Source organism: Mustela nivalis (assembly GCF_964662115.1).
Source record: "Mustela nivalis genome assembly, chromosome: 14".
Taxonomy (NCBI): Eukaryota; Metazoa; Chordata; class Mammalia; order Carnivora; family Mustelidae; genus Mustela; species Mustela nivalis.
This window is the reverse complement of record NC_139033.1, coordinates 10,487,890-10,500,771: the sequence shown is the minus strand read 5'-3', so window position 1 is coordinate 10,500,771 and position 12,882 is coordinate 10,487,890. Positions and strand designations below refer to the sequence as shown.

The window sequence follows — 12,882 nt, the reverse complement described above, 5'->3', positions numbered from 1 at the left end:
GGTCCTGGGATCAAGCCCCGCATCGGGCTCTCTGCTCAGTGGGGAGCCTGCTTCCTCCTCTCTCTCTGCCTGCCTCTCTGCCTACTTGTGATCTGTCTGTCAAATAAATAAATAAAAATTTAAAAAAATAATAATAAAAAAATAAAACCAGAGCCTTCTCAAAACTCTCTGAGAGCTCCTCATGTCCCCTCTAATAAAATCCAAATACCTTACAAGGCCCTACATGAAATGGTCCCAGCTGACCTTACCCATCACCACCCTCTCACTACTCACTTGCATGAGGTACAGAAATGTGTATAACATGTGACTCTTGATCTCAGGGTTGTGAGTTCAAGCCCCACACTGGGCATAAGATTTATTTTTTAAAAAAAATTTTTTTTAAAGGAGGGGGTAGCATCTGGCTGGCTCAGTTAGTAGGGCATGCAACTTTTGATTTCAGGTTTTGAGTTCAAACCCCACCCTGGCACAGAGCTTAGTTTAAAAATATATATATATATAACAAATTAGCATTTGTGTAAAGACAGAAAAGGAAAAATATGCATGTGTATTTGTACATGCTCATATTGGGAAGAATACAGAAAAACGTGTTAACATTATTTGCCTCTAAGGAGGGAAGAAAATGAATTAGAAGGTGGGTGGGTGGGAGACTTTTGTATCATTTGAATTTTTAGACTATATAAATAGACTATTTTTAAAAGTATTCAAAACAAGGTAACCATCACTAAATTTGGAGAGAAATTTATCAGTACTCCCAAGTTTCTGGGTGAAATCATAATTCATAGTAAACCTAATTCTTTCCAATAATTACCATTAGCCACATCTAAGCAGCAAATATTTATACTATTTAGAAACCAAAATTTCCATGAATCAGAAAAATAAAGAATTTTAGTCTTCAGCCTTTTCAAAAACTAAACCCTGCCATTTGTGACTACATGGATGGGCCTTGAGAGTATCAGACTAAGTGAATAAATCTGACTGAGAAAGACTGTATGATCTCCCTTTGGAAGACAAAAAAAGGTCAAACTTACAGAAACAGAAAAAACTGTGGTTGCCAGAGGCTGTAGGGTGAGAGAGGGGAGATGTTGGTCTAGGAGTACAAACTCTCAGAAAATGAGTAAGTTCTGGGGACCTAATGTACAGCATGGTGACTATAGCTAATCACAAAGTATACTTAGAAGTTATTAAGAGCATATCTTAAATGGTACCATACATGCACATAAATGTGGTAGACACACGACATGACAGGTATTAACTAACTTGAAATCGGTAATCATTTCACAATATACACATATGGCAAATCATCACCTTAAAAGTTTATTTTTTGTCAGTAATACCTCAATAAATGGGGGGGGGGGTTGAAGAAGCTTTTTTGGTTTGGTTTTTGGCCAAGGCAGTTCATCAGAGGGCCATGGCTATGTCAATTTTGAAGATGACTTTATTACCTGTTCAATAACTTAAAATTTTAAAAACAAAGTTAAAAATACTTCAACAATCCCCACAGTCTACTCTACTATCTCCTGCTTCTTTCTCTCCTTTTTTTCATGACAAACGTCTGGAGAGAATTAGCTGTTCTTCTCATCTTACCCTCTTCACCACAATCGACGACTACCTGCCTTTACCCCTCCGAGTCCCCACAACTGCTCTTACTGAGGCTACTACCCATGGCCTCCATATTCTCCAATCAACGACCTCTTTCAAATTCAATGCTGACTTCTCAACACAATTCAATGCTATTAACCAAGTTCTTCTTTTTATAAAAATTTACTTGAGAGTGCTTGACTGGCCCAGTTGGTGGAGCATGCGATTTTTTTTTTTTTTAAGATTTTATTTATTTGTCAGAGAGAGAGAGAGTAAGCACAGGCAGACAGAGCGGCAGGCAGAGGCAGAGGGAGAAGCAGGCTCCCTGTTGAACAAGGAGCCTGATGTGAGACTCGATTCCAGGACGCCGGGATCATGACCTGAGCGGAAGGCAGCTGCTTAACCAACTGAGCCACCCAGGAGTCCCAGAGCATGTGATTCTTGATCTTGGGGTCAGGGATCTGAGCCCCACACTGACATAAAGATTACTAAAAATTCACTTAAAATTTTTAAGCCCATTTTTAAACTTTTAAAACAAAAAGATGATGGAAAGCAAGTCTTGCTAGAGGTAACTCTTTTTTTTTTTTTTTTTAAGAATTTTGAGAGAGAGCATGAGCAGAGAAAGGGGCAGAGGGAGAGGGAGAAGGAGAGGGACAGGCAGACTCCCCACTGAGTGGGGATCCCAACATGGGACTCAATCCCATGACCATGACCCAAGGGGAAGTCAGATACTTAACTCAACCTTGGAGGTTGAGCAGACAGCATTTGCCGACTACAGATGGAGCTCAGGAGGGAAAAGAGGATTCAAGTGTAACACTAAAGGTCTCTGGCCAGCAGTGGAGGGACACAGACACCATCAACTGAGAAGGGAAAGCCAGGAAGAGAAGCTCTGGGGTAAAATCAGGAGTATGGCTGGGGGCATATTTAGCTTGCAGTGATAATCAGACTTCCAACGGAAAAGTCTCCTATCCTGTGCATATAAATATCACACCCACATCGGTATGCAGCCAGAGCTCTGGGGACAGGTTCTGGCTGAGCAGATTTGAGCACCATCAGTACACTGAGGGGTTTGAAGCTCCATGACAGTAGGAGACCAGCCAGAGGGTAAGAGCAGACAGCAATGGAAGGCATCCTGGAAACAGGTCCCGAAGCACATAATTGTTGAGAGGTAGGGAAGACCGGGCTGAGCAGGAACAACCAGTAGCAGGAAAGTCCTAGGAGAGGTCCCACAAGCCAAGTGAAACCGTTTCAGGAATAGGGGAGTGATAAACCACATTAAACACTGCTAAAAGGTCAAGTAAGTTGACTTTGAACTCGGTAAGGTCCAAGTCCCTGGCAAATGTGGAAGAGCTAGCTGTTCTGGTGGCGAGGGATGAGGATACAAGACTGACTAGAGCAGGCTCAAGACTGAATGGAAGGAAAGAACATAAAAACAGGAAGAATAAACTATTTCCAATGCAGGGCTGTAAAGGGAAGCCAAAGACAGGAGAGAGGAGGTGGGTATAGGTCAAGGGAGTTGTTTTTGTTGTTTTTCTTTCCCTACAAGACAGGATATCCTCTAATGTATTTGTATGCTGGGGTGAATGATCCACGGAGAGGAAAGCCATTAATGCAGGAGGACCACTGCAGAAGGAATCCACCCCCACAACTTGTATTACACAGCAGGTAGTGTGAATATAGTATTCTGAATCTAGCTTTCTGCACTCAACAACGTAACTTGGCAATTCATCTAGTTTGCCTATGCAGATCCGCCTCATACTTCCTAACGGCTACGCAGGGTTCCATCCCATAGACGTACCAGAGGCAATAAGCCAGACATCCGTGTTTAGCATTTTGGAAGCTGCTAAACCAGTGGCTAGTGTTGCTTAATTTATTTGATTAAAACTTTCAAACATATAACAGAGAACAGTCTAATGAACCTCCTTCAGGATTCAGCTAGGACCCAGATATTGCCACAGCAGTTTGACCTACCACTTTTTTCGCTCAGGCTTTTGAAAGCAGCTCTCAGACATGAAATTCTACTTCTGAATACTTTGCTACACATCTCTAAAAATGTGAACATTTTTATAGAGCCACGATTCACATACTTCAAAAAAGTTAAACTCTTGGTTTCATTTAATATTCAAATTCTAAAGTTTCTAAAGTATTTTTTTAATGGTTTGATACACACTCCAAAAAGGATTCAAAGGTTGTTCCTTTAATCTAACACAGGTTCCTTCAGCCCCAATTTTTCATTCAGTGCCACTGACAGGCTATTTTAGTTGTTCTGTTTCCTCCAGGGCAGGTATGGGCTTTTGATTGTACAAGTATAGGTCTAAAAATATCTTTGTTGTCTTCCCACTTGAGGGACCTTTTGTATGACTAACTTCTGGGTTGCAAATCAGTTTCCCTCAGAATTTTGAGAGAACTACTCAGTTTTTATGTCTGATAATGCTACTGAATAGGAGGGGGCTTTCCTTATTCCTCATTTGTACAGGATTTTATCTCTAGAAGCTTCAGAACCTCCTCTTTACCCCTGGATCATCTGAAATTTCAGGATGCTATGCCTCCGTGTGGGAATTTTTCATTCACTGTCAGAGACCAGTTAATCTAGACAACAGGGTCCTTTCGTCTGACGTTTCTCTCGTATTGCCTCTTTGATCATGCTGTCCTCTTTGTTTTTTGTTCTCTTTTTGGAATGCCTATTACTAGGACTTTAGAGGGATTGCTCCTTACATTTTTTTTTTTTAATCTCTTCTCCCGTATTTACTGTTCTTTATTCTATTCTGTCCTGCTTTCTGGGAGATTTCTTATTTTTAACCCTTTTATTTTTTCCAATGTTGACAACCCTAGTCTTCATTTCCAGGAGCTCTCGCTGATTCTCTGGTCTTTTCTCCTGACCTCTTTGGGTTGTATGAGTGCAAGATCCTCTCAATGTCCGTAGAGTTAGTGTTTAGAAAATTTTATTCTACTGCTATTGGATCTTATTCTGATTTTTAATTTTCATATTGGAGGCTTTCCTCATTGGTCTAGAGATCCTAGGTTGTCTAAATTTTTAATAAGGTACTTTTTACACTTGATCTTAGCCAAAGGCCGAGAAGTGATAATAATAAGGTACTTTTTAAATGTGCACAAAAGAGGGCACCTGGGTGGCTCAGTGGGTTGAGCCGCTGCCTTCGGCTCAGGTCATGATCTCAGGGTCCTGGGATCGAGGCCCGCATCGGGCTCTCTGCTCAGCGGGGAGCCTGCTTCCTCCTCTCTCTCTGCCTGCCTCTCTGTCTACTTGTGATCTCTCTCTGTCAAATAAATAAATAAAATCTTTTTAAAAAAATAAATAAATGTGCACAAAAGAATAACAAGAAGCTCCCCCAAGGGGCCATCACCTGGCTTCAATAATTTAAAAAAATGTTGGCATTTTTTTCTTCCCCTCTACACATACCTCTCCAAAGTTTGGGGTTTTGTTGGGTTGGGGTTTTGTTTTGTCTTGTTTCTGGGTTGTGTGGATTTTGGAGGGTTTGTTTTTTTTGTTTTTTTTTTTTGGTATCTGCTCTTTTTTAAACTAATCAGCACTAATCAGCAATGCTGTGCACATGGCTGAGGCTTGCTTACTGGAGAACTCACTTGCGGGTGATTCACTAGGGCAGCAAGCCTTTTCCTTAAATGAACCCCAATGTCCGTACATGGAGATCTTTTTTCCAGAGTCAGTTTCTTCAGAAAATAAAATCCAGTCTTTCACCCAGGCAGCCAGAGTACAAACATGTACACCAGCAAAGGGGAGCACAGCTCCTTTTATTAACTTTCAGCCTGTTGGCCTCACACCATGGCTCTACACCACAACTCATGCCTCCAACTCCCATGACTCTCTACGGTTGGCAAGGGTGACTCCTCTCTCTTCCTCTTGGTTTTCCCCTAAACATACAACCACTTCAAGTCTAGGCTTGCCCCCACCAAGGAACAGGAAGGGATACTATCTCCAGCTCCTAAAGAAGAGGAATGGGAGATGCAGAAACATCTCGAGCTGAGGAACAAGAAATACAGGTTTCACTGCAAGTTACAAAGATAACCAAAAGAGGAATTAGAATAAATAGATTATGAGGAAGAAGAAAAGAGTAGGAACTGGACCAAATCCTTGTCTATTGCAGGGAGGAAAATAACAGAAATATATGATGATCATAAATCGAAAAACAGCAATATAGTTTTTTACTTATAGAAATGAAGGCAACCACCAGAAGAAGGAAAAGTGGAAACCATGAAAGTGAGCACCTACGAGAAGCAGCCAGAGGCCAGATGAGGGACTCTCACTTTTCCTGAGGAACCTGGATGTGCTACCTGAAGCGCTGGTCCATGTTCATGTATTTCTTTGATACGGTTTTTTCTTTTAACTTAACAGTAGCATTATCAGAGAAAGGGGAGATTCTTTATGTTTTCCCATTATACTTAGGATAAAGACCTAGATCATTTAGCCAGCTGGTAAGTCTGTTAAAAACCGCAACAACAAAAAGCTCTTCTGACAATCATGAACACATGTTCAAGTAGCACAATCTCTAGCAGACCAATTCAAAGACTCACTGTGGCTGGAACATCTTATAAAAAAGATGATGATTAAACAGAGAAACCAGATAGAAACAGAAGAGAATGTACTTTATGATACTAGACTCCTGACTGATAATTAGCTGGCGGATAGGGGACAGGCTTCCCAGAAGAAGTTTAAATCCTACTAAAATCTATTCAAAAATTACTTCAGTGTTGTATTTATTTTTTCCAGGAATGTGAATTTCTTCCCGGAAGAAGGCTGTAAATTACATCATTAAAAAAGGTTTTGTCACACATTGGCTTGGGGCATCTTTTTCTTTTATAGGTCTTCAGCAATGGAAATGCTCTAGATCTTTGATGTTTAATATAAAAGCCAGTCACATGTGGCTACTGAGCACCTGAAGCTGGCTATTGTGAGTGAGCAACTAAAGTTTTAATTTTGTTTAATTCTAATTTAAATTTAAATAGCCACATGTGGCTACAGCCTGCCACAGCAGACAAGTATAATTCTAGACTACCAGGACTCCTACTCTTTTCTTATACTAAGCTCTCTCCTGTGCATTCTAGCCACTTTGGCTATTGTCATTTCCTAAAACACACATGCTTACTCCTGTCACAGGGCCTTTGCACCTATGGCCTCTTCTCCCTAGAAAGTTCTACTCTCTCCTATTCCCCAACTTCTTCACCTGGTTAACTATTGCTTTTCCTTCTCTACCTAAAATTATCTTATCTGCTGGTTTGCTCGCTTCTTGATTTTTTCGTCACTCCACCACTACCACCTGAACCCACCCACCAGGCAGAATACAAGCTCCATTAGAGCAAGGCGTCTGTTCAGCTTGCCCATCACTGTATTCCCACCACCTAAAGACAACACTGTCTGACTCACAGTACACAGTATCTACTGAACAAATGCCTTCTCATGATTTTAATTGTCTCACAGAGACTCCCAGTATCTACTATGGTCCCAGTCTTGCCACTGCAATTTAGTTCCACATTTCCATCAAGCCCCATGACCATTTCTACTTAAAAATCCCACTGTCCAGGGCACCTGGGTGGCTCGGTCGTTAGGCATCTGCCATTTGCTTGGATCCTGATCCCAGGGTCCTGAGATCGAGCTCTGCATCGGGCTCTCTGCTCAGCAGGGAGCTGCTACTCTACTACTCCCCCTACTTGTGTTCCCTCTCACTGTGTCTGTCAAATAAATAAAATCTTAAAAAAAAAAAAAATCCCACTGTCTACACATTAACTATTATTATCTGCACTCAGTTGCCAGATTAACCTTCAGAAAGCTTGGCTTTATCTATGTCATAACTCCAAACAAAGAAACCTTGAAAGAAATCCAAAAGAAAAGCCAATTTAGAGGCAAGAGTGGACACACTGTACATACTCCCAACTTTCTCGGGTCCTTTGTAAACCAATACAAAAAGAAACCAAAAGAAAATTTCTCTGCAAAGACACAAAATGAGAAAGTGAATCTTACCACAAGTTCGAAAATATCCATGAAGACAGAATGTCCCTTAGGGGTTTTCTCATTCAGACTGGCAGGGGACCAGATCCAATAGAAGTAAGTACCATCTGAAGAAAGGTGCACAGTGCTCATGGTGCTGCCAACGGGGAGATGATTGGCTGGCATTGGCACCATCTGGCACACCTGGACACGAAAGGGAAGAAAACTTCATTAGCGTGACATGCAACTTATTAATTCTATCAGTTCACCACTCATGCTATTAAGTCCAAGATCAGAATTCAGTAGGCTTCCTGGTCAAAACTACTAGCTCTAAGAGATGAAAATTACATGATAAAAATACAAAAAGTCATTCAATGGGCCATGCAACAGACAAAAGAGGCTGGAGTATTAGAATCTGCTGAGCATGTGTTTTGTCAAATATTGTCAAATATTCTCTAAAACAAAGCTTTAGAGAAATAGTCCTTGCTGAAATGTCCGAAGTTTTCCTTAGTAAGAATTTCAGACTATTAATTATATTTAAAAGGCTAGGGACTGTATCTTATTTACTTTATTTCCCAGTACCTACTTCAGAGTCCAACACAGTTATTTAATAAATATGGAAGGAAGTGAAAAATAGGGCAGAAGGAAGACAAGAGGGAAGCCAGAGAAGGGAGACAAGGGGAAAAGAGAAAGAAAACAAGCAAGGCACATGCAAGACCCTAACCCAGCACAGCACACGTGGGCTTAGTGAGATGCACCAAGTCCCTTGGGAGGAAAAAGACAAATGCCAATTGTCTGTATCAGACACAGTGTTTCTAATACTAAACCTCCTTCAGTTTCAGTATAAGGAATGAGCTTTGCAACATTTCATATTAAATGAGCAGTTACATACTCCTGTTTACTGCAAGAGAAAAGCCCTTAAAATGAGGGAAAATGGGGACCCAGAAAACTGCTGACTAGGTTTTTCAAAAATGCTGAGGGTAGGAGCAGAACTGAAAATCCCAAAATAAAAATAATTAGAGAAGGTCAGATGTCTTCGGGAACAGCAAGAACCACTTTCAGTTATTCCATCTCTCGGGGTAAATCACTCGTTTTCCTAAGGTTACTTCTGACCCTTGAACTCATGTCATAGGAATTTTTTTTTTCCAGACTTGTTTTGTCTATTTGAAAAGTTAAAAAGTAATGTAGTTGCTATAACCACACTTTGGAACTTGTAGTGCCAGGAAATCTAGAAAGCTGACAGCTACTGATTGGCCTAAGTAACTCCCAAATTGCTCCAATGCACATCACCTACTTAGCGAAAACATGGTTTTCTTGGATAAAACTGAAGTTTCTGCAACAAAACAGAGGAAATGGATATTGCCTCAAATAAAAACCATGTCCTGGGGCACCTGGGTGACTCAGTGGGTTAAGGCCTCTGCCTTCGGCTCAGGTCATGATCCCAGGGTCCTGGGATCGAGCCCCACATCGGGCTCTCTGCTCAGCAGGGAGCCTGCTTCCCCTTCTCTCTCTGCCTGCCTCTCTGCCTACTTGTGATCTCTGTCAAATAAATAAATACAATCTTTAAAAAAAAAAAAAAAGTCCCAAGATTTAAGATCTGCTTAATTCCCAGGCGTATAATTCTACTTCAAATAAATATAGGACATATTCTCATCTGTCCCCATTAATAAAAAATGAAGTCAAGGGGCACCTGGGTGACAGTTAAGCATCTGCCTTCAGCTCAAGTCATGATCCCAGGGTCCTGGGATCAAGCCCCGCATGAGGCTCCCTGTTCAGTGGAGAACATGCTTCTCCCTCTCCCTCTGCCTGACGCCTCCCCCCACCCCGCTTGTGCTGTCAAATAAAATCTTTCTTTTTTAAAGATTTTACTTATTTATTTGACAGAGATCACAAGTAAGCAGAGAGGCAGGTAGAGAGAGAGAGAGAGGAGGAAGCAGGCTCCCTGCCGAGCAGAGAGCCCGATGTGAGGCTCAATCGCAGGACCCTCGGATGATGACCTGAGGCTTTAACCCACTGAGCCACCCAGGCACCCCTCAAATAATAAAATCTTTAAAAAAACTGAGGTCAATTGGACATTTATTTGCCAATTTGTTCTTTTTATTCATCTAACAATTACTAAGCAGCTACTGTGTGTTTTGGAGATACAACAGTGAATAAGACACAGTTCCTGTTCACCAGGAAAGGTATAGTTGAGTGACAAAGGAGACAACATTCCACCGAAGTCCTGCATGGGACTGCATCCCACGAATGGGAACTCTAACCAGGCAGTTCATCTTTGGTTAAAAGGCAGAAAGGAGTAATGTAAAAAGCTTGAACTCGGTTGCTGAGAACCATGGGTTCAAGTTCTTTCGCTGCCATTATTGTGTGGCCTTGGGCAAGTCAATTAATGTTGGAGCTACATTCTTTCATTCAACATAAAGGATAACCTTGCAGAGTGCTTACAATAAGCCTAGCCTCAGCTGTCTCCTCTGCAAGACAAAACTGCCATTGCTCCACCTCACAGATAGGAAATTGCCTAGACCAGGGCCAGGTACAGAGACGCTGATAAAGGACAGTTACTATTATCATCACCAATCCAATGCTGGGCACCGTGCTCCATTCTAGGCACACAAAGATAGGTAAGGCGGGGTCCAGACTTAAAGGGATGCAAGGTAGTGGGGAAGAGACAAGAGCAGGGGACTGGAGCGTGAGGCAGCAAGTGCTGGCACAGACTGCTATGTTTGGAAGCACTAAAGATGAGCTCTGAATCTCTAACACATAATGATTTTATCCAAACTCATTTCAGGGCTCCCATTACCACAGAAAGGCTGTTTAGAGCAAATCAAATAAGGAAATGATGCCTTCCCAAAATAGATCTGGCAAAAGAAAAAAAAATTAAAAAGGCAGCTTAGTGTGTCTACCATCTTTGACTCTCTAGAATTTTTTTTTTTGATCACAAAAATTTGTTGATGGCCTTAGAAACTCTTAGAGAGCACATTCATGCAGACTCTAAGATATCAGAAAAATACAGAATGCCTAAATGATGACAATTCTAAGGATGCCACTAAGTCAGGAAAACTGTATCACTGGTGTTCTTACTCCTGATGAGGTCAGCAACTTCCCTCACTGTCTCCAGTATATAAAAAGACAATGTCTTGGTTTTCTTTTTACCTGAAGGGTATTCTGGTCAATGACCTGGAAAAGGGAGTGAGGTTTATTATCAAAAGAAACAGGCCGGTGGAGAAGAATGCCACTGCCAAAAGCAACCCATCCTGGCTCCAGCTCCTCGTTCCGGCAGTACACAAAACCTCTGCAGAGAAGAAAAAAAAAGGCAGTGTTCGAAACCACACAATGTGCTACAACAGACATTTTCCACCTAATTTTTAAAATGACTAAGTGTGCAAAGTATCTAACGGAGAATAAATATATTACATTAACATTTTGCAGCTGATGAACTAGAGCAAATATTAATTTTCCACAACAAATTAGAGAGGAGAAAAAGTTGGGGAAAAGATCTAATTAAATATATATAAGGATCTCAAATTGTGGTTTCTTTTGGCAGCAATTCACAGAATGATTAATATATCCCAACTGTAAAGCACTGTTAATCCAATGTGAAATCCAAGCACAAAGAGACTTAACTAGAAAAACGTCCATTCATCAACATGGAGAAGTCACTAATATTATAGTAATTCTGATCACAGAGGAATTTTTGGCTAGAAACAATTACCTGAGGGCTACCATAGCTCTTTAGAGTCAAAACAAAGCCGAAATGCATTAACAGAACAAGAGTCTACTAATGCAAGAAAACCCGAATTACATGAAGTTTTGCACTTATTTAGTTACTAGTCAGTCTTGGGTGGGGGGAGGAGTATGCCTCCCATGTGTCTTCTTCATAGAGATTTATGTAAGGAAGGAAATGTTCCAGCCAAATCATTCAGCAAGTTCCATGCAACTGACCTGAGAGTACCATGTAATCCAGACCCCAATTTGCTTACTCCTCTTCCAACTGAGTTAGTAGTATACAGGTAAAGACCATCTGCCGTGAGACAGCGCCCCAAGTCAGCATCTGAAATCGTTTTTTCACAGGTAAATTATATACATGCTTTTTTCTAGTGAAATTATAAACGTGCTTTTTCTAATGAAAAAGCCATTAGGAGGTGGGGTGACAGAGAATCTCCCACCTCTAAAATAAGTGCTTCAATGTGACTTCCAGGAAAGACGGCTCCAACCCCCAAATCAAACATTCAAAATGCATGTGGGATCAGGAACCAAGACGAGCCAAAGAGGTCAGAGAGATACTAGCAGGAGAACCTGGTTCTGCCTGCCAAAAATTTTCTTCTTCTTTTTTTGAATAGCAAAAATGTCAAATTTATGCATTCTTAATTCTGGTCTGAAAGGACTAGGACTACAGTACTTTCACTAATGATTCTGTAGTTTAAAAGGTGAGCTTTTAAGAGCCTTGGGCACTTATTAGTTGACCCTGGGCCTTTTTGAGCTTCAGTTTCTTCATCCATAAGATGAGGATAATATGTACCTCAAGAGTCACCGTGATGGTTAAATGAAATAAGTAAACACCCATGTGCTCACTGCTACAAAAATCAAAGCTCCAGAAATGGCAAATGATATTATGTTATCATTCCATTGAAATACATGGAACTCAGATCTGCTTCTGGGGACTTCCCATCCAGCCACTAGGTTTCCCCTTAGCTATATCCTCCGCCAGCTAAAACAAACAGTATCATTCTAAAGAACGATTAGATGGTTTACTAACTTACCTTCTAAAGAATCGGTCTTAAAAAGAAAGCTTATAAAACTTTCAGTATTTTCATGATCCTTTCACTACGTTTGGCTACCACTTGTTATATTAAAGGAAACCCACACCACAACACTCATATTAGTGAGTATGCTGTTAAGAATTCAGTTTACTGATCCAAGACCACTGGAACTTTAATGGTTTTTTGAGCAATCAGTAGTTGTGAGTAATCATTTCTAAAACATTAATTTTCCTTTAGATTGAGGCTCAAGGCCTTCTGAGAAGTCTGACAAGGGGTGGGAGTCAAAGTGATAGATTAAACAAGATTGGCCCCGACTTGATACTTGCTGAAGCTGAGTAACCAGTACACATTGTTGACTAAAGCATTCACTCAACTTCTGTATCTGTCGAATGTTTCCATATTAAGAATAAGATTACTTTTTTTTTTTTAAATAAGAAAAATATTCTCAGGGCGCCTGGGTGGCTCAGTGGTTAAGCATCTGCCTTTGGCTCAGGTCATGAACCCAGAGTCACAGTGATCAAGCCCTGCATGGGGCTCTCTGCTCAGTGGGGAGCCTGCTTCTCCCTCTGTCCCTCCCCCTGCTTATGC

At 41.0% G+C, this 12,882-nt stretch overlaps 1 protein-coding gene across 11 annotated transcripts in view; it reads right to left on the bottom strand.

Moving 5' to 3' along the window:
- The window catches only part of HECTD4 (HECT domain E3 ubiquitin protein ligase 4), a 184,725-nt gene that overhangs the window by 109,941 nt on the left and 61,902 nt on the right, over positions 1–12,882 (bottom strand). For all 11 annotated transcript variants that reach the window (XR_014302557.1, XM_082698252.1, XM_082698254.1 and 8 more), the window contains exons 5-7: positions 11,477–11,585; positions 10,688–10,826; positions 7,571–7,741 (exon numbers count right to left, since the gene is read on the bottom strand). Coding sequence is in view for 10 of the 11 variants with exons in the window: in XM_082698252.1 (XP_082554378.1) it covers positions 7,571–7,741; positions 10,688–10,826; positions 11,477–11,585 (419 nt within the window). In the remaining variant the exon portion in view is untranslated. The remainder of the gene's footprint in view (positions 1–7,570; positions 7,742–10,687; positions 10,827–11,476; positions 11,586–12,882) is intronic.